At 39.8% G+C, this 22,749-nt stretch overlaps 1 protein-coding gene across 3 annotated transcripts in view; it reads left to right on the top strand.

The window, feature by feature from the left end:
• The window catches only part of LOC122561192 (EF-hand calcium-binding domain-containing protein 6-like), a 52,977-nt gene that overhangs the window by 3,638 nt on the left and 26,590 nt on the right, over positions 1-22,749 (top strand). The window contains exons 3-11 of one of the 3 annotated variants that reach the window (XM_043712726.2): positions 1,508-1,608; positions 7,520-7,597; positions 9,011-9,184; positions 11,777-11,905; positions 16,354-16,424; positions 18,220-18,365; positions 19,677-19,873; positions 20,063-20,170; positions 22,017-22,082. In XM_043712726.2, coding sequence (XP_043568661.1) covers positions 1,508-1,608; positions 7,520-7,597; positions 9,011-9,184; positions 11,777-11,905; positions 16,354-16,424; positions 18,220-18,365; positions 19,677-19,873; positions 20,063-20,170; positions 22,017-22,082 — 1,070 coding nt within the window. Of the gene's footprint in view, positions 1-1,507; positions 1,609-7,519; positions 7,598-9,010; positions 9,185-11,776; positions 11,906-16,353; positions 16,506-18,219; positions 18,366-19,676; positions 19,874-20,062; positions 20,171-22,016; positions 22,083-22,749 lie in introns of all 3 variants that reach the window. The other 2 variants (XM_043712725.2, XM_087998894.1) reach the window with 2 other exon arrangements.

Raw genomic sequence — 22,749 nt, 5'->3', positions numbered from 1 at the left:
TCCCCTCCCCTATTAGCGTTCCGAAAAGACCACTCCCTCCGTGACTCCCTCGTCAGGTCCACACCCCCAACCAACCCAGCCTCCACTCCCGGCATCTTCCCCTGCAATCGCAAGAAATGCGAAACTTGCGCCCACACCCCCCCCTTACTTCCCTCCAAGGCCCCAAGGGATACTTCCATATCCACCACAAATTCACCTGCACCTCCACACACATCACTTATTGCATCCGCTGCATCCGATGTGGCCTCCTCTATATTGGGGAGACAGACCGTCTACTTGCGGAACGTTTCAGAGAACACCTCTGGGACACCCGGACCAACCAACCCAACCACCCCGTGGCTCAACACTTCAACTCCCCCTCCCACTCCCCCAAGGACATGCAGGACCTTGGACTCCTCCATCGCCAGACCATAGCAACATGACGGCTGGAGGAAGAGCGCCTCATTTTCCGCATAGGAGCCCTCCAACCACAAGGGATGAACTCAGATTTCTCCAGTTTCCTCATTTCCCCTCCCCCCACCTTGTCTCAGTCCCAACACTCGAACTCAGCACCGCCTTTCTAACCTGCAATCTTCTTCCTGACCTCTCCGCCCCCACCCCACTCTGGCCTATCACCTTCACCTTGACCTCCTTCCACCTATCGCATTTCCAACGCCCCTCCCCCAAGTCCCTCCTCCCTACCTTTTATCTTAGCCTGCTGGACACACTTTCCTCATTCCTGAAGAAGGGCTTTTGCCCGAAACGTCGATTCTCCTGTTCCTTGGATGCTGCCTGACCTGCTGCGCTTTTCCAGCAACACATTTTCAGCTCTGATCTCCAGCATCTGCAGTCCTCACTTTCTCCTATAATAAGAATAGACTTGTTAATTATTCTTGATTGTGTAAGCAAAAATCAATTAGATAAACCTGGTCACAGTGAGACAATTTGTTGCATCTTGTTTTCAACGTATTTGATAGTGGAACAAATGTTCAATTTTTCAGGCCTCAGTTATAGCTTAGAAAATGCAAACAACATTTTGAAGATTACTGACAAATCAATAAAATATAAAAACCATAAACTGCATGACTTCACACAAGGGATATGTATTGAATGGATTACAAGAACGCAAATTAAGAACACAGGTTCTGGACTCTAATTTCATTTTGGAGCAGCTTGTGTAATTAAAATAGTATAATTGCTGATTGCTTGTACTTCTTTGAATCTGTGAAATTACATTCTTTTAATTAGCTTTTTGCTATAGACCAAATGCTGTATTCTGATAATGCAGTGTTTTCTGATCTCCAGACTTGACAGTATGCAAAGTGAGTTTCAGTGCCTAACACTGCTTAGTTTTGCATCACACTATTTCATGAATGTGGAAATTTCAGATCATATTTATTGTGATCTTACAGAGTTGCCTTTCTCTGAAAACACAAGTGAAGAATGTCTGAAGAAAGCATGAATTGTAATTATATGTTGACATGGGGCATTTTGTGGATCTAATGATTTCTCCTTATTGGTTTTCCAGCTTCAATATCTTCTACATGAAAAGCTTAGATCTGGTGGATTCTACATTCTAAAACAGCTTTTCCAGGCGCATGACCCTACTGGTAGAGGTCATGTGACAAGGTGAAGCACAAGTCTTTTTCTTTACTGAAGCGTTTTAAATTTAAGCAAGCATTAATGTGGGTTAGTTTTAACAGTTTAAATCAGATTGTGTTTCATATAACTGAAGGTGCATTTTGTGTTACTTCATTGTTAGTATGGAGCTCATTGGCTGAGAACTTGTGTAATAAAATCAGATGTTGAGATCAGCTTGCCTAATATATCTACTGCCTTTCAGAGGAAAGAAATTTGCCAGATTTCTGGTAATAACCAGCATGAACTTCAACCCAACTTTCAGTTTTGAAATGGACGTGGCCAATTTATTGAAAATAATAAAGTATTTATTGAGTTAACACAAATTAATGTAAATAAAATATACTATATGCAGTGTTTGAATAAGTGCAAGTATTACACCTCATTGGGTATATCAAGCCCTGCTTTTTTGGTACCATCACAAATGCTAAAGATTTTATAAAAGTATATGCAATTCCCCGAGTTCCTGGCTTTTAGATCCAGATTGACAGAAAGCATGGACTAGGTCTCTTCAATTAACAAGAATTACTAATTATTGAAAATAAATGGATTCTGGCTAAAGAGAAACAATTGGCATATACCTTTGCCAGTTAAAATTTAACTCCCCTTATAAAGCTACCCCCTACACATACAGACAGACACAACAGAAAATGGGAAAATGAGATTCCCGATGAAGGGTTTATGCCTGAAATGTCGAATCTCCTGCTCCTCAAATGCTGCTGAAACTACTGTGCTTTTCCAGCACCACACTCTTGACAACAGAAAATGGGTAACGGTGGAGGGAAAGACTGGGAGACTGGTTATGACGTCTATCCACTGGGTTCACTGAGATGATCCTCTTAACTTGTAAGGACCTGCCACTCCCCAATCTTCCTTCCTCACGTGCTTTCATTTGCTTGCAGGAGGCACAGGATGACTGGCTCACGTTTATCAACTCTCTAACTTATTGGTTAAAAAGCTAAGCTTGCAGCTACCATTAGGGTGGAATATACAGGCTTTCTTCAGATTCGTGGGTTCTTTTCACTCCAGAGAGAGAGAGAGAGAGACAGCTCCTCCCTTTTTGGAAGCCTGATGGTTTCGGCACAAACATTTATGCCCATAAGCTTCTCAGTTACCTGGGAACCAAATCATATAGTCGTTGACAGGGGGATGGCCTTTGTCATCGACAGAGGTCACTATTCCACAGACCACTCAGTTACTTGCTGCTGGCCTCCCTTCAACCAACCCCAACCCCCATATCTGATCCAGTTTGTCTATAGTAACTCCACTGCTTGAACAAATAGTTGTGTAAACAGTACCTGCAAAGAGTGCCAAGTTACCTACTTTTTAAAAAAATATAGTAATCCTTTCTGTTATCCTTGGTTTTGAAACAGAACTTTCGCATTTCTGTCCACAATCAAAAATACAGAAGAATTAAAATAAAGATATGGCCTGTGCACAATGATCTAGACAGCAAACATTGCAGGCATGCATGGGACTGTTAGGAACCCTGGAGTCTTGCAGCTGGAGGGTAACTAAACAGAAGCAAGATAAATGAACAGTGAAGCATAAGAATTCATAAAAGAGACAATATAAGCAAATTGATGAGATTTGTTATTGTGCACGCATAATGGACAATGAAAGCCTGTTTGCCAAAGACAGGCTCTAATTCTTAAAGACAGCACACATACTTACAAACATAGAGACAGGCAGCTATCTTAATGAAACAAAAGGGTTGAATTTACTACTGGCTACCCTTTGAACAGTTTGGACAAAGACTTTTTAAAGAAGTTACACATTGTGTGTACAGTTTTCTTTAAATCTTAAGTGATAATACCCAAAGTTTTTTTCAGGTGGATTTAAGCATATGAATCAATTTAAAGTTGACTAATCATGTTATAACCATCTTTGATTGACTATATAGCTATCACTCAATAGTAGGGAAATACAGCATTGAATATTTTTGTTTAGATCAGTCACTGTCAGTATAAGTGGTAGTCGTTGACCAAGTATTATTGGCTGTACAATACAGCAATCTTTATTTTAGTATAGTATAGAAGTAACTTGTACTGTAATCATCCATAATCAAGTTTGACTGGGTAAATTTACCTTGCACTTTATGCTTGCCCATGCCAATACTCCATTAGAGACGTTCACAGCCACAAATAGAGTTCAGCTCTGCGGTGAAACTTGTTTACAGGTCAGTTGTCAATGAAATGGCTTCATTCAGTGACAGCCTCCCTTGTGAAGAAGATGCAGGCATCTTTTGCATTCCCTTGGTAGGACTGTCAGGATTTAAAAAGCATAGGTTCTCTTTTTGTCCTTGATTTATTAACAGATGTGAGTCATGTGAACCCGATCAGTTAGTCAAGAATTTTGCTCATGTTAGGCATTAAATTCTTTTCTGAGGTCAAGTAAACAGAAGCAAGGAGGTTTCATAAGGAAACTCCATTATAATGATGAATTAGGGTGAGTTTGAGATTGATGGAGCCAGTTATCTTGCATGAAATTTCCAATAATTCATGCATGCAATATGCAAAGTGTACAGTAAGAAAACAATTTAGGTTTGAGGTTATTTCTGGACAATTTTATTTCTTTTTTCTCCACAATCTTTAGGACCTTTTGAGCTATTGCTTTGCTGTTTATATTTTCTTAGCATACTATTAATGGCAGTAATGGGTTTCCCACTGGAATTCCCTTATATCTTAACTTTATGCAGACAAGAAGTGAGACAAAATCAATTTTCCTTTTCGTCCATTTTGCTATAATTGGCTGCATTCTCATAAATTTCACCCCTTCTGAAATTTTATGGTCCCATCATTAGATCATCTCCTTTCACATGCCCAAATCTGTATCTGGAGCTATGAATGATTATGATTAGGAGCTAACCCCAATAAATTGCACACAATCAACACATCACGTCTTGGCTGAATTTTGCACCAATTTGCAAACTTGCCTTCTCCTTCTCATCGGCAATTGGAAGCAAATGCAGGCATTGCTAGCAAATTTCAATAAATAATTTTAAAAAAGTGTTTTATTGGAAGGTTTACATTTGCATGTCAGCAGCTAATTTATATGGAGAAAATCAAAGCTGAGCTCGCTTACTTTCTTAACCTGTGACCACAATCTTGCATATTATAACACAGACAAGTAAACAATAATCAGGAGTGGTTTCTCTTTCTGAGCCCAGAACATTTGAGTCCATTTATCCACCAAATTAATTTTCTAAGATCAATTAACTCAATATAGAGCAACAAACGACGAGGATTTGCAAATACTAAGCAGATTATCAGAAGTTAAACAGTTTTACTTTATTAAATGCTTGCATTAACAAAAGTTGAATTTTAGACATGTTAAATAGAGGTCTTTTGTTAATCATATGTGCAAAGATGTGGAAATGCACTTCCCTTCAAAGTTTTTGACACCGCATTTATTCCTTACTCTCCCTTACTATTAAGTCCATGAATTTCCCCAAATATCCCTGGTCAGTGTACATGCACATCTATACTTCTGATTAGAATAGTGCATCACACTAATGCATGTATCCACATTTAAATTATTTCTAAATGATTAGAGTAAGAAAGGTTCATTTACATTTATTGAATTTTAGTCACTCAGAGAATTCTTGCTGTTTCCTCAGCTTTCAATTATTAGAAGCCTTGCATTGGGACAGAATTAGAATGGCACATTAACAACACTTGGCATTATTATCTTGTGAAAGATCCTACATTTCAGTGTGAAAGAGATATGCGATGAGTTCTGATCCTTTGCAAATTACTAGAATGTTTGCTGCTAACTTCATCAAAACCAATTGCAGTCCTACCTTGTTAGGCTCCCCACTGAACCTAATGGATTGAAATACTTTTTTAAAAATTTAACTTTTTTATGATCAGCCTATTCAGAGATGTTATTACACACCTCTGGAGCAGGTAGGACTTGAACCCAGACATCCCAATCCAGGTGTTGGGACACTACCACTGCATCATAAAAATCCTTCCTAATGGATTTATGATGCGATTACAAATAATTCCTGTTGCATCCATTTAAAGCTGGCAACTAATGTAATTCATATTCCTGACATTTTAATGGACCTTCCTGGCCCATGAAAGGATCAGTGAGGTTGTGAAATCATTCTGAGTTGTTCCTGGAGTTTATCTTTAAATGAATTTTATCTGTCTTACCAGTATTTTAATACAAGCTTTAGCATCTGCACTTTGTAAATATTGGAAATTGATAATTTTTAGGACCAAAGCACTTTAGCATTCAGAGAAATATTATTTGTTCAAATGATAATAAAATTGATTTCTTTCAGAAATGACGTAGAAGTAACTTGGGACATGTAGTTAGTGCTGTATGCTTGACAGGAACTACATGACTTCGGATTTAGTTTCTCCACCGTGTAATTTCTGGTTGTAAACACTATGATAGTGGTATTAGAAGGCCACATATATGAATCTTCACCTTTGTTTGTCTTTCAGTTCCTTCGTTCCTATGAGAACAATATCTACTGTGTATTTCACTTGATCATAATAGTTCTATCCTTCAATGTCGTTACATTTCACGCACCATCACTGGCTTTGGCTTTTAACTTCTCAAGGTTGATATAACAATTTTCAAACACAACTGAGTTACATTGCCCTCACCTTCTGCTTGTTTTTAAATGTCTTTTTTACGTTTCCTTCCTGACTCTTTATTCTATTTAGAGTCATAGAGTCATAGAGATGTACTGCATAGAATCAGACCCTTTGGTCCAACTCGTCCATGCCGACCAGATATCCCAACCCAATCTAGTCCCAACCCAATCTAATCCCAACCCAATCTAGTCCCAACCCAATCTAGTCCCACCTGCCAGCACCTGGATCATATCCCTCCAAAGTCTTCCTATTCATATAACCAAATGTCTTTTAAATGTTGCAATTGTACTAGCCTCCACCATTTCCTCTGGCAGCTCAATGCATAATCGTACCACCCTCTGTGTGAAAACGTTGCCCCTTAGATCTCTTTTATGTCTTTCCCCTCTCACCCTAAACCTATGCCCTCTAGTTTTGGACTCCCCACCCCAGGGAAAAGAAATTGTGTATTTATCCTATCCATGCCCCTCATAATTTTGTAAACTTCTACAAGGTCACCCCTCAGCTTTCGACACTCCAGGGAAAACAGCCCCAGCCTGTTCAGCCACTCCCTATAACTCAGATCCTCCAACCCTGGCAACATTCTTGTGAATCTTTTCGGAACCTTTTCAAGTTTCACAACATCTTTCCGATAGGAAAAGAACCAGAATTGCATGCAATATTCCAACAGTGGCCTAACCAATGTCCTATACAGCCGCAACATGACTTCCCAAGTCCCGTACTCAATACTCTGATCAATAAAGGAAAGCATGCCAAACGCCTTCTTCACTATCCTATTTACCTGCGACTCCACTTTCAAGGAGCTATGAACCTGCAGTCCAAGGTCTCTTTGTTCAGCAACACTCCCTAGGACCTTCTCTTAATCTCCTTTTATCTTGACTGCTCCCTTAAGTGTCCTCTTACTTCATCCTACATTTTCCTCCATCTAGCATAATTTTTCTTTCCCTTATATTTTAGTTTATTGGACATGAAAATAAACTCTCAGAAGCAACATTCATGAGGTCCCTGCTATGACATTGGCATTGCTGTGCCATTATTGATTCAAAATCCCAATTACTTATACTACATAGAGTGCGATGTGAGTGGTGAGCTTTGAAGCTCACCTGACCTGCTATTGCAACAGTTTTTGGCCTGTTTACATTTATTTGCATGTGATAAGTGTAAGAAATCAGTAATGGTTAGCTTATTTCAGAGATGAGTAATCTAATACAATTCAGCAGTATAACTGAGAGTGAAAGCTAATGGATAAAGTTACACGCAATGTATGATGGAACAATTTTTCCATACTTCAGGGAAGTACTACTGACAATTCTTACTCGATTTTTGAGAAGATACATTGCTGCAAGGCAGTTCTATCATCTTTTACTGAGGTATGTTATAATGTGTGTTTTGAATGACAAAGTAGTACTCAAGGACATTTTATTCCACATCAGAAGCTCAGTGTTGACTAATATATGCAAGCTTTATTTTATTTTACTTTTATTTTGATGTCATTTTTTTTCTTTGTCTGTCTGGGTAATTATAGTTATTGTTAAGGCTAATAACATATTTAATAGTTTATGCTGATGCAATGTTTCAGATGCCACTAGGAAATGATCTTTTAGGGGAGGCATTCAGTCTGTGGGCGAAGGTCTCATTCAGATGCTACAGTCACAATTAGAACTGATCCTCATGTTCCACTTGTAGATCAAGTGACCACAACTTCCCTGACTGACCCTTAAGCAATTAAGTTCTGTCCACATTCTGTGGAAGATTAAAACCTTGAAACTTTGGTCAAGTAGCAGGTTTACAGTCACCCAAGAGATGTATGATTAAGAAATGGCATTATTGTTAGTTTGTCAGGTGCAGTGTGTGTTCATGTAGGGGCTACAGGATTTCAGATGACTGAGTGGGTCTTCTTTGAGGTTCTATGTCAATGGGGGTGCTTTATTATCTGTCAGTCAGTGATGTTGTAGAAGGAGAATAAGTTTTGCCCTACTCAGGGTTACTCAGATAAATCCTATCTTCTCTTCCTATTTATCAGTTTTGCTTTTATATTATGTTTTATAAAATCATTATACCGTAACAGTTTTTTGTAGCTTATTAAACTTCATTTTAACTTAATCTGCTGGATATATGAAAGATAACCCAGTTGCCATCTTAAAATTTCTGTTCGTAAAATTCAACTTAGAAAGCATGGACTTCAAGCATAGACATTTCCGTAATTTTCCAAGGAGCTAATTTGAATTTCTCTTAGACATTGAGATTGCCATCATAACAAATGTCAATAAAGCATCTTGAAACAGTAGTACATATTATTCTGAGGATTGTGGATCAAAGTGGGTTCCCAGATAAATTGTGTCTCTTCTTTTGTTTTTGCCCCAACTCCAGTTCACAAAATTCCTGAATAATTTGCACTGCCAACATTTTTTTAATGATTTGGAGATGCTGATTTTGGACTAGGGTGTACAAAGTTAAAAATCACACGACACCAGGTTATAGTCCAACAGGTTTACTTGGAAGTATGAGCTTTTGGTGTGCTGCTCCTTCATCACGTGGTTGTGAGGAGCAGCACTTTGAAAGCTAGTGCTTCCAAATAAACCTGTTGGACTATAACCTGGTGTTGTGTGATTTTTAACATTTTTTTACTGTTTGTAAGTTATTCTGTTTTATTTGGGTGACCAAGATAAGAAAGAGTCTTAGACAGAAATTAAATAGCACTATTCATGTCGACTAAATAACACACTAAAGTAATGTTCAATATTTTTTCTGACCAGTATTGTTCAACATTTGCCTAATTACAGACTTAAACTTAATGCAAAGTCCATCATTACATTTGAAAACTTTTATTCACACTTCAAAGAACAAGAACCAAAGGGGTATCCAGCTTGGATGGATCCTGTAAAAAGGCCCCAGGAAAACAAAAGAATGAGTGCAACACAAGTTCACATACAATTGAAAGCAATGGTTCGGGAAAGGTAATATCAATGTTTTTATAAAAATGTGAAGAAACAGTTTTTTTATTGTTTGCTTTAAACTTGAAAAGTATCTTTCTCTCTGTTTCCTTAAATGAAAAAAAGTTATGCCTCATTAATGATAAGCTCTACTTGTGGTGTTCTCAGCTTTTAATAGACAGTGGGATATTTATTTGGTGGGTGTTACTGACATGCCTAGTAAGTGGTAAGACTGTGTATGATTTTGCCACTGTTCAATAGGGTCTCTCATAGAAATATTGACACAAAATGATGAAATGACACAGCAAAATGTTGTAGGGTACTGGACTCAGGGTATGTGAAATCCTTAGGAGCTTAACACTGGTATTTGTCGATTTACATTTTCTCATACGTGAATGTTTTATGCCTATACCTTTTGTATTCTTTAATTTGTTCATGGATTGTGCTAGCATGGTTGGTCGTTGTTCCCATCCCTAACTGTTCTTGAAAAGTTGGTGGTGAGCAGCCTTATGGGATTGTTTTAATATATCTGATATATGTACACCTACCATGCTGTTGCTAAACACTTTCAGGATTTAGACCCAGTGAGAGTGAGGGTGTTGGTGATATATTTTCAAGTCAAAATACTGTGGTATGGAAGGAAACTTGAAAATGGTGGCATTTTCTTGCGCCTATTGCTCTTATTCTTCTAGATGGTCAAAATTGTTTGTTTGGAAAGTACTTTCAAAGAAGCCTTGGCACCCAATGCTGCTAGTGTACAGCAACGTGAATGTTGAAGGTGGATGGGTACCGATCAGTGAGATGCATTGTTAAACATTGTGTTGAGCTTCTTGAGTGTTGCTTAAGCTACACTCATCCGAACTAGTGAAGAACATTCCACCATGTTCCTGAGTTATACCTTGTAAATAGTGGACAGGCTTGGGTTGTCAGGAAATCAGTTACTTGCTGCAAAATGTGAAGTCTCTAACCTGTTCTTATAGCCACAGTATGCCTATGATTAATCCAGTCACGTTTCTGATAAATGGCAATTTCTAGGATGTTGACTGTGGGGATTCGACAGTGTTAATGCCTTTGAAAATCAACCAGAAATGGTTAGATTTTCTCTTGCTGGAAATGGTCATTTCTGACACTAATGTAGCACAAATGTTACTTGTCACTTAGCCCAAGACTGATTGTTGTTGAGGTCTTGCTGCAGACTGGCACAAACTCTTTCAGCGTCAGTAGAGTTGTGAATGCTACAGAACATCCCCATTTGTGACTAGCTGGTGGTGGGAAATCATTGATGAAGCAGCTGAAAGTGGTTAGATCTTAGACACTACCCTGAGGGACTCCTGAAATATTACCCTGGTGCTGAAATAGTTGGCCCTCCAACAACCACAGCTCTCTTCTTTTATTCTAAGTATGACTCCAGCCCATGGAGAGTTTTGCCCTTGATAGATCTTCTGGTAAATCTTTCTAGATCGTTTTGATATACTTGGCCCTGTGTTGCCTTGTTGTGAAGGACCATCATTCTCAACACATTAGCATTTCTGCAAAAGCTGCTAGATGTAAAGAATCACTTAAGTTCAGTGTTTGAAGGTTATTAGATTTTATTTGATTGAAATAACACAGGAGTAGTTTGAGATCAACAAAAATAAAACAACACAAGTCCAGAGCATGTGGCGATATTCTAGTCTGAGGCTTGGTAGTCATTTCTCATAATATGATCATTAAACAGGGTTTATAAGATACATGCGCAAGTGACTAATGTTGAGAAATGCAAAGAATATTTTTCATGGTGCACTGTGATAAACCAATATAGTTTAAACAGTGGATTAAAAAAAATCCTGTAATGAAAGGAGATTATTTGCAGTCAATTTAAACTGAAATGACACTAAATAGGGGCAGATGTTGCACCTTGAATAATTCCTGTTTATTTCTTTCATTGTCCTCATGCCCACCTCCATTTCTGAAACTCAGAGGTTGATGCCACCTTTAAGGCCACTATCATTCAAGGCTATGGGCCTAATGCAGAAAAGTGGGAGTGGTGTTGGTCGCAGTTTATTTTTGGTGGTACAGAATTGATGAGCCAAAAGGACTCTTCTGCAGTCTGTGATTCTATATCAGTGTCAGCAATTTGCTGATTGTTAGGATATTTGTAATGGGAGAAAGTGAGGTCTGCAGATGCTGGAGATCAGAGATGGAAATGTGTTGCTGGAAAAGCGGAGCAGGTCAGGCAGCATCTAGGGAACAGGAGAATCGACGTTTCGGGCATTAGCCCTTCTTCAGGAATTCCTGCAATGCCCCAAGCTACCAATAGTCCCCTGGTCCTGAATTCCCAACCTATCGTAAGCCCTCACCTATACTTGACAACCAAATCCCTAACCATCTAGCACCTGCATCCCCTCACTACCTGGCCTACTTTCCTGAAGAAGGGCTAATGCCCGAAACGTCGATTCTCCTGTTCCCTAGATGCTGCCTGACCTGCTGCGCTTTTCCAGCAACACATTTCCATATTTGTAATGGGGCCATGCAACCATTCCCCATCTGATGAAGCAGGTCTCTAGAAACCAAATTGCACCTCAGAATGTGTAAATATATAAATCTGCCTAACACACGATTTTGTCTTATTTCCAGACCACTGGAACTGAGAGATCTTTTTATAAAAGTGGATAACGGTAGAATGCTTCCAGTCACATTTCAAAATGTTTTGCATCAACTAGGAATTGAAATGGAACAAGAAGAATTCATAAAACTGTTGGAAAGGTACTATTAATAACTGCAATATTAGTAATGCAGTGATTTGTAGCAAATGGTTTGATGGCATGCAAGACTTGTATGATTAAAACACACAAAAAATCTGATTTTCGAAGGCTTATAACGCTTTTCTGAAGCAAGTGGCATTTTGGGGCAAGTGTTAAAACGCTTAAAATGAACACGTTCATATGTCCATTATGTGGTTAATAAATCTTGTGATCTGGTTGGAATCCCCATTTCCGAACAAAAATAGACTAAAGGTTGCCCACTTTACTTTGGTGGAACTTATCATGTGAACATCTAGGACATTTCCAGCTGAAGCAGCATACATGGGGTCAATAATACACACAACCAGCAGTGGAGTAGATCAGTGCTGAAACCACACACCCTTTTTCCAGTAGTAGGTGCAGTATTCAGTGGCTTAAAAGTCCTGTAGCCACTTTGACAGCTGAGAGAAGGACAGTGTGTCTAGTAAGGGAGAGGGTTGAATGGCAGGTGGATGTGCTGCAAGGTGCCAATGGGGGGAGGAATAGGATGCCATGTGAGTTAAAGGAAGAGTGTCAGGGAGGAGTAAAGAGTGAGAGGGTTACAGATGGCAGATGGATGGGGATGTACAGGTTTGAAACTTTATTGCTGGAACAGCACAGCAGGTCAGGCAGCATCCAGGGAACAGGAGATTCGACGTTTCGGGCACAGGCCCTTCTTCAGGAATGTTTCCTGAAGAAGGGCCTGTGCCCGAAACGTCGAATCTCCTGTTCCCTGGATGCTGCCTGACCTGCTGTGCTGTTCCAGCAATAAAGTTTCAACTTTGATCTCCAGCATCTGCAGACCTCACTTTCTCCTCGGAGATGTACAGGTGCCAGGTAGTGAGGGGATGCAGGTGCTAGATGGTTAGGGATTTGGTTGTCAAGTATAGGTGAGGGCTTACGATAGGTTGGGAATTCAGGTCCAGGGGACTATTGGTAGCTTGGGGCATTGCAGGGATTATGGAAGGTATAGGATAGTACGGTGAGTAATCGGATATGTAGGGGTTGGGTCAGCAAATGCCTGCATCAGAGACATTGAGTCTAGGCAAGCAATGGGATAGGATGTGAATTGGGGATGTGTACATCAAGACCATGGAGTGGAGGTGGGGAGTTGAGGGTCAGGATGTGTGTTGTATTATGGGGTGGTTAAAGGTTACGTCGAGCTGGGGAGTCAAGGAAGGGGGAGCATCAATCAGAGATTGGGGGTTAGGGAGTTGCTGGGATGTTGAGATGAGGGTCAGTTTTCTAATTATCAGCAGTTACAGCAGGTTTTTAATTCCATAATTTGTCCTTGCTAACTATTTAGCTAAGTGAGTTAGAACCATCCAAAACCTCTGAATCTACCTCGGAGTTGGAGACATTTTCAGGGGGCTATAGACTCTGTGCAATTGTCCATTGTAAAGTTGGGTCGATTCAGCTGTGTTAGGATCTTTGCTTGGTCCTGACACGTAAATCTCATCTATGCTGCTACAGTGACTACTTCTCCATAAATGGTTCTGGGTCAAAATGTTTGAATCCTATTTTTAAAATGTTAAAACTTTAAGAGATCGCAAACCTCAGGGGCAAAGTTAGATAGCACCTGAAAACCTGAGATAATGATACAGGATTAACCTGTGCTCGTTCATTCTGCTGCTTGATGTTTTCATTCAGCCAGCATTAAGGTGCTGTTGAGTGAACAAAACAGTGAGATGCTCACACGAGTTCATGCTAAACTGCAAGAGTTAAAATCAACTTGTACCTCTTAAGAGGAAGGCATGTTGTTCTGAAAATTAGCTTGACCTGGTAAACATAAACAAATAGCACAACTTAGTGGAGAGTAGACTCCAAGTTTCTCTGATGTAGCACTGGAGACCATGGTGCAGGAGATAATAATAAGGAGAGAGATTCTTTAAGCACAGGAGACCTTTTGGACAGATACTGTAAAGGCAGCCAACTGTCATGGTCAATGCCTGTGGTATAGGATTGGATGCAGGTGCCACAAAACATTCAATGGCATCCCACATTGCTCAAGGTTTATAAATGTATCCACATGCCATATCCTTAAACCTGAACCATAAGCTCAGTTCCCTACACTCTGTCCATTCAATCTCTGTAAGTCATCACTTATGCCTCACCATCATCTTGCCCTCAAACACTGGACTCTGAGAGCCTCTCAGTTTGCACACAATGCTACCTTTTCAAAACCATTCAACCATATCATTACTATCATACCTCACCCAGTGATGCACTGTCTTCTTCCCTGCATTACAAGATGGTGCAATACTGGAGGCAGCAGCAATTCACCATCATTGAACCAGCCATGTCTGAGGCTGTGGCCAGCAGCGGTGTTGAGAAAATTGAAGATAATGATCTAAACCATCTTTTTAAATCTCACATCCTTAAAGTGTGTGATTTAAGGATATACTTGCTACATCCTTGCACGTGCAACTTTATCATTGTGCCTTTCTTCTTTCAGATAGCCGAGAACCTGGCTAGTCAGAGGTATAGGAGCAAGCAATTAAAGAGGAAATGTGGAATAATGATGAAGAAACAGAATTACTTACTTTTCAGAATAGTTTGGAGGAGGGATGTGCATATGCTGAAATACTTAGTAACCTGCAGTTAGGAGAGGGGAAACCAGTTATCCAGATGTTAGCTTACAGATGGATCTGCTGCAGAGGACTCAGATGAGGGATGGAATACAGGAAAGGCTGATGGGAATGCACAGTGAAATAATTGGTACATCTCAAATACAGAAAACCTGTGGTCAATGTCAAGCATTTGGAGGAGTCATATTGTCATAGAGATCTACAGCATCATTTCCATGTTAGTCAAAAACAATCACCTAACTCTTCTAATTCCATTTTCCAGCAGTTGGCCCATAGCCTTGTCTAGATTAGAATGGTGCTGGAAAAGCACAGCAGGTCAGGCAGTATCCGAGGAGTCGGAAAATTGACGTTTCAGGCAAAAGAAGGCCTTTAGCCCAAAATGTCGATTTTCCTGCTCCTCGGATGCTGCCTGACCTGCTGTGCTTTTCCAGCACCACTCTAATCTAGACTCTGATTTCCAGTATCTGCAATACTCACTTTTGCCATAGCCTTTTCTGTCTTGGCATCACAAGTGCACATGTAAATGCTTCTTCAATATTATGAGGGTTTCTGCCTCTACCAACATTACAGGCAGTGAGTTCCAGATTCCTACCACCCTCTGGGTGAAAACAATTTCTCCTCACATCTCTTTGGAAACCTTCTGCCTCTTCTCTAAAATCTATGCCCCCAGTTTTGGATTACTTCATCAAGAGGAAAAGTTTCTTCCTGTCTATAAACCTCATAATTTTATAATCATCCCCCATCATGTCCCTTCTCAGTCTCTGAAGGTGAGGTGTGGAAATGTTGGTGAATAGGGAATTCAGTTTGTGTTCACTGGGACTGCAGTTGGACGAGCTGATCATGAACACTTTGATCAGAAAAGGACAAGATTGGTTGCTTATCTTTCTCCTCTTCCTCCTCCTCTTCCACTTCTCATCTGGTTGCTGTACACTCCAGTGGCAAGGGCAGTGCCTTCATGATAGAGCAGACAAATTGTGACATATTCCACCAAGCATTGGTACACTGCATCAGAACAGTCCAGGCTGAATGTTGGCTTCACTGCAAAGAGGTTTTATTAAGATCTTCTTTGCAGCGATGGAAATATTGTAGTGAGATCCATTTTAACTCTTGGAGAGAAGTGGTGTGAGTACATATATTTCTGGTGCACTACAAGCCTGGTTCACTAAATGCTTAGAAAAAGTGGATGCTTGTCCCTGTTCTCTGAATGCAACCAGAGCTAGAATGTTCTCCAAGGAAAGAAAGAATTCCAACAGCAGACAGTATAAATAAGGTAATGTTTTGCTGAAACCAACATTCCAACAATGGTCTCCAATCATTAGCTGTGATATAAGTACAGTTTTACAGATTCCAGGATATTTAATTGGTCAGTTGGTAGCATTAGTTAATGTACATTAGGTGTCCACAATAATTTTGGAATGTTTTAAGAGTAAAAAGCATATTCATTAAAAAATTGTGATAATGCAGGAGATAGGTGATATGATACAAGATTCAGCAAAGCCATTAACCTTGTAGTTAACGTATGGTCAGGGTTTCTTTTTCAGGAGCAGCCCCAGTGTAGATGATACACTTTGCAAATGGTCAATGGCTTTTCAATGCAAGGAACAACACATTGGAGAGGTCTTGTCACCATTCGGTATTATTCTTTCACAATGAGAATACGTCTTACATATTACATTAAATAGCTTAAGTATTTAAGTCATTATTTCTTGAAAAGAAAACAAGTCCTCCCCATTACAGTGATATAGAACTCGACTTTCTAGACTTTGATTTTGATTACTCATTATTCCCTTTCCATGCTAAACTTTTTCTGAGTTTTATTATCCTTTATCTTCTCCATTTCCAGGTATGACCCAGATGATCTTGGAATCGTTAAAGCTGGCAGTTTAATGAGGGCTTTGGGTTTCCAAACAACAGGTGAGAACAGAGCAGGATGGGGAGCAGTTCCATCAGCACTTGGCAAATCGACCAGATTCAGATTGCCAGAAGATCAACCAAGTATGTCTGGGTGCTTCCTTTATTCTTCATGGAGCTACAGGGTTGATTTTAACCATTAAGCTGTTGACTGGCTGTTCCATAGTGCCAGTAGGATGTCCAGTATATTTTTAGGGTCAGGCCTTGCTGACATATTTGCAGTGAGCTGCAAGCAGCACATGGGTGTTGCGAGGCAGATTTCAAGCTCCAGGTTAGGAAAAAGTGAGGTTCATGGAGAGTTGGGACTAGGGAGTCCAGGGAGGCTGAAGCCCACATTATTCTTTCTCCTCATGGCCTCATCAGTATAATGCCACTTCTATTTTATTCTGAATTAGTGTCCATTGCTCAGCAGGCAGTAAAACCAGCATTGGGGTCCTACTTATGGCATAGGGCCCTGATTTTCTTACTAAACCTCGGTTCTCCTGGTAGATGGGGGTGTCTTATTGCTAATTGGGATATGGGCCAATGGGCTGAAGAGTGCCAGATGGAGTTTAATTTAGATAAATGCAAGGTGCTGCATTTTGGAAAGGCAAATCAGAGCAGGACTTATACACTTAATGGTAAGGTCCTGGGGAGTGTGCCTGAACAAAGAGATCTTGGAGTGCAGGTTCATAGTTCCTTGAAAGTGGAATCGCAGGTCGATAGGATAGTGGAGAAGGCTTTTGGTATGCTTTACTTTATTGGTCAGAGCATTGAATATAGGAGTAGGGAGGTCATGTTGAAGCTGTACAAGACATTGGTTGGGCCATTTTTCGAATATTGTGTGCAATTCTGGTCTTCCATCTATCTGAAGGATGTTTTGAAACTTGACAGGGCTCAGAAAAGATTTACAAGGATGTTATCAGGATTGGAGGATTTGAGTTACAGGGAGAGGCTGAACAGGCTGGGGCTGCTTTCCCTGGAACAACGGAGGCTGAGGGGTGACCTTAAAAAGGTGTATAAAATCATAAGGGGCATGGATAGAGTAAATAGTTATGGTAAATAGGGTAAATCCATCTTTTCCCTGGGGGGGAGTCCAGAACCAGAGGGGTAGGTTTACGGTGAGAGGGGAAAAATCTAAAGGAGACCTAAGGGTCAATCTTTTCATGCAGAGAATGGTAGTGTGTGGAATGAGCTGCCAGAGGAAGTGGTAGAGGCTGGTACCAATGCAACATTTAAAATGCATCTGGATGGCTATATGATTAGGAAGGGTTTAAAGGGATATGGGCCAAGTACTGGCAAATGGGACTACATTGGGTTAGGATATCTGGTCGGCATAGACAAAATAGACCAAAGGTTCTGTTTCGTGCTTTATATCTCTACGACACTATGACTCTATATATGTGAGTACCCAGCCAGGTAGAGGGAGACAACATATCCCTTAAATGAGAATTAGATGTAATAAAAATAAAATGCATGTTAATCAATCACATTAAAGTGCCTGAAACTGTAACAAATCTTTGGCTTTGAATGTGTAAGAACGTGTATGTGAACCTGAGGGCTTGGAACTGTGTTCAACATGAAATCAGCATCCCTTTATTTTCCATCCAGCTCATAAGCAACCAAATGTAATCAGTACAAAGCAATATGCTGCATTTCAATCTTTGCTGTTTAAAAGTTGTGCCACAATTACAGGTAAACATAGATATGAACATGAACTGATGAATCTGTCAAATCTTTGATGATCCAATTGCTTTCCCTAGCTGGATTTTGTTTATTATTTTTGCATTCATGGATTACCTTTCCCATTCAAATGCAGAATCCCCTGGAAGAAACCAAACCAAAGCAGGCATGGAGAGAAAATTGACATTGGACATAGAAAACTGGTTAAAGGAAAAGTTTAGAGAAGGTTTCAAGAGTATGCTGACTGATTTTTATTACTATGACCAAGACAACTCCGGAAAGGTAACTTGGTGTTCCTAGGACCTACATTGACATTAAATGTTGATGAAACTGCACAGATTGCTCAAAGTTCCATTCTAGTCTCAAGTGATTTTTAACTTCTGTTTGTGTTTCTCTGTACCAGTCAAGACGAATTATGTGCGTCAGTATGGGGAAGGAGGAGCTTAAAATGCCTCAATATTGCAGTGTGCAAAACAAATTAGCTTTTGTCCTATTCAGTTTTTTGGGGAATGTGCCAGTAGGTTAGATGGCCAATTTTCAAGTGACATTTGGAACGTACTGTAGGCTTAACAGAGTAACTTCATAGAGTTATATAGTGGAGACAATTAAGGGACACTGTCTTCGTAATAGTGTTTGGTAAACATTTCATATTTGCTTGAAAGCATAAAAGCATGTATGGCACTCATTGTTGGATGATTTATATGAGATATGTTTTTTATGAAAACGGTACACTTTTTCTGCTATTTAAAGAAAATCCAATTTTGAAAAGGGAATATTTATTTTGCCAAATTAAGGGATTGAGTGACACAATGGAAACTGGGCAGGAATCCAGCTGAGACTAAAAGGATACAGTTCTAACAGTAAATAATTCCACGGAGCCTTGACTCTGTTCCCAGTATAATTAATCCACAATGTAAATACTCTTCCAGATATTAAACACTAATTTACTGATTCAGCTTTGACAGGCCACAATGTCAATGAGTCTGGTGAGTGGAGAGGTGCTGATGATATAATGGTGCTGTTAGTCTTCTTTGCAGGAATTTGAGGTAAGGGTGCATGTCAGCACACTGGAGAGAAACATCTGTTAACTGAACGACCCATTATCCAGTCTATTGTAGAAAGATGGAGGTTGTCAATAGCATTGTTCTCAGTAACATTAGAAAAGCAGAGTATAAAGCTTTTTTTTTAAAATGAGCTACATCAAAACAATGGCCCCTTTAGAATTAAGTACCAGAATAAAAGTTATGTCTAAAAGCTAAGGGGTCTTTTAACTTAACCCTTCAAATGGAAAATGAGTAGGACATGGTCAGGTGCCCATTTTACACTCTACCTGATTTGACTTTTCACTATAGTCAGCTGGTAACAGTTTAACATACACAGCCAATAACAAATAAAATGAGAAATAGGGCAGGATGAAGCAATATTAACACAATGATAAATAATTTATTACAGGATAAATGTTGATAACTGGTTTTAGGTATTAATATGTTATCAGTCACCTTGTTAAGCGCTTTCATTAAAATTTACTTTGTGCTAGAGTGTCAATGCATAAATTGGGGAAACCACTTCTAGGAATTTTCTTTTCACATGAAGGTATCCAGAGACAACTTCCTATGTGTCTTGAAAAAATACAATCTTCGGCTGCAGGATGTCCAACTAAATACTTTCCTTGTGCGTTGTGGACTTCAAGAAGATGCAGCAACTATAAACTACATGGAGTTCCTTCACAATTTTCAAGATAGAAGTGGAAACGGAATACCTCACCGAATTATAACTGATGAAAATCACAGGTGACAATGTAGTCAGGCAATAGGTATTTTCATTTGGAATTGTTTCTTTGTTTCATGCCTGCAATAGAAAACTGGTCCTACAGAATATGTCTTGACTGCAGAAATAATGCAGTGTACATATGCTGTGAAATAATTTCAAGATGAATTCTGTTTATAGTGTTTATAATCATTCTTCATTGTCCAATGCAGATTTAACAAACTCAGAAGCTTTGGTTCTCAATCCTCAGTCACTGCTTTGGAGGCAAAGCTAATGGAACTGTTACACAATGAATTCCTTTCCCTTTTAGGAAGTTTTCAGTAAGTGATATAATTAATTTTATGCATTTGATGACCATCGCAAACTTATAACAAAGAAAAAAAACATGTGCCTAGAACAGCAATTGATAACTTTCAGAGTACAATTAATGTTTTTACACAGATATTCTGTGTGGCTGGTACCCCTTAAGTGAGACTTTACTGCCCCACAAGGTGCTGAGCAAAATGTGCCGGCCAAAGGTATGGGAGGAGGGTGCACACCAGGACATCTCTATGCAGTGCTGTCCCTCGGGATGTCACCAATAGTGGAGATAGCAGCTTCTCAACTCCTGGAGATTGGAGGTTGACAAACAATTTAACTAATTAAAGATCCAGCCAGGGGCCATTAATAGCAGACTGACTCCTTGCTACATGGACAGTCCATGTTCTGCATAGAGCTGGCCTGCCTGCAGTCTCTTGTGCGATAGTGGTTTGGGGGTGGAGGGAACGCCATCAGATGCAAAGACAACAATGTCTCAACAAGAGAACCCACTGGGGCCAAGGATAACTTTAGTGGAATGCTTTCCTCAATAAAAGCTGAGACCTGCCTGTTTGAATAATGAAGTATTTTCCTCTTCTGTGAGGGAACTGTAAAATGGACGCATGCTCTCATTTTCCTTGCAGCCTTTCCAAGGGGCACTTCTCTCAATGGCAGTACAGAGCAGTTGGCCCTCTGCATTGGAGGGGGTTGGTATAAAATTTCAACCAACAAATGGAACCCCTAACAACACATCTTGCCATCAATAATGAACTGAAATGTCAGCCTAGATTCTGGTTCAACAACAGAGGGATCATGAGGTGCTTTTCCATAGATCCCCAAATGTAGCTGGGCAGGTTAAAGGGTGGTTAAGAAGGGGTGTGTCATACTTGCCTTTATCAATTGTGGCATAGATTATAAGAGTAGGGAGGTTATGTTTGAGTTGTACGATCTTTATTTAGACAACAGCTGGAGTACAGTGAGCAGTTCTGGTCACCACATTATCGGAAGGTTGTGACTGCACTGGAGAGGATTGGCATGGAACATTTCAGCTGTGGAGAGAAGCTAGATAAGCTTGAGTTGTTTTCTTTAGAGCAGGAAAGATTGAGTGGGGACCTGATAGAAGTGTATAAGATTATAAAGGGCATGGACATGGGAAACAGAAAGCAGCTATTCCCCTTAGTTGCAGGGTTAATAACAAGGGGGGGGGGGCATAATTTTAACATGAAAAGCAGGAGGTTTAGTGGGGATTTGAGGAATTTTATTTTCACTGAGTGGACACTGGGGTTCTGTAATGCACTGCCAGGATAGTTGAGACGAGAAGCCTCAGAACTTTTAAAAAGTACTTAAAGTGCCATAACATTCAAGGCTATGGGCCTGGTGCAGGAAGTGGAACTAGTGGAAGTAGTTATATATTTCTGGTGTTACAGACTTGATGGGCTGACAAGCTTCTTTTGTACTGTATGATTCTAAGAACCTACAATTGTAGAGTGCATTTAGCTCAGCAAACTGATCCAAAGCACTTAACCATAACAGTAGCAATAAACACTTTTTTTGACATTCTTGGCATTAAGTCATAGAAGGAGAAATAAGAAATTTTGACCAAGAGCTTGATTAAAGAGGTAGACTTGGAGGTACATTCTGATGGAGGGCAGTGGTAAAAATATGGAGAGAATGGAAGATGGGAGACCCTGCCAGGAGAAAATTGGATTTGTCCAGTCTGGAGACACCAAAGGTGTGAATGGAGGTTGTTATTAGCAGAGGAGTTGATGGAAGATGAGTGGCGAAGTAGGGTGACATCACAAAACCGCACAATGTCACATACTTTTCAAGTGCTTACACATCAAGCTGATACAACCTCTTGTTTTACAGTAAAATTGACAAGCAGAAACGAGATGTAATCAGCCAACAAGCCTTCTGGACAATTTTAAAAAACAGGTATATTTTTAAAACTTTTCTTATGGATGATTTACGGTTTTTATAAGATTATAGACAGTATAGTAAAGTATTTGCAATATTAGGTTGCTAAGAACATAAACAATAATTTTGTTTACAGCAAACTTTGTGCAAAGTGATCTGCGCATGCAATGTGCCTGCCCAGTGTCATTATTAACGGGGATGGGGCAATCAGGTGGGTGACTAACTCAGTCTCTGAGCAGATTGCTCATTTAAATATTTTAACAAAGTTTATGCCTCAGACTTTATTCTCTGTTCCAGCTTTAATTTCCAGTTGCCTGAGGAGCGAATGCAGAGGGCACAGAGGGACTTTTGGAAATAGATCATGGGCATGAAGGACTTTGAGAGGACATTGGAATCTTGGAGGCATGGGGTTGTTTGAACACAGGCCTGAGTGAACTACACTCAAACAACCTCTTAATATTGTTATCTGCAGCCAGGAAATTATCATCAGTTTCTGCCATTAGATTTAGCAAAACCTGACAAGAACCCACATCTCCAGGTTTTGTATTTGCAGATCTGTGACACCCTGTAAATATCCTGATCATTCATAGAGTCATAGAGATAAACAGTACAAAAACTGACCTTTTGGTCCAACTCGTCCATGCCAACCAGATATCCCATCCTAATCTAGTCCCACCTGCCAGCA

Source organism: Chiloscyllium plagiosum, unplaced genomic scaffold (assembly GCF_037043375.1).
Source record: "Chiloscyllium plagiosum isolate Xiang-an unplaced genomic scaffold, Cpla_swu_hap1 HiC_scaffold_22, whole genome shotgun sequence".
Lineage (NCBI taxonomy): Eukaryota > Metazoa > Chordata > Chondrichthyes > Orectolobiformes > Hemiscylliidae > Chiloscyllium > Chiloscyllium plagiosum.
Note: the sequence above shows the minus strand (reverse complement) of the source record. Positions and strands in the feature narration are given on the sequence as shown.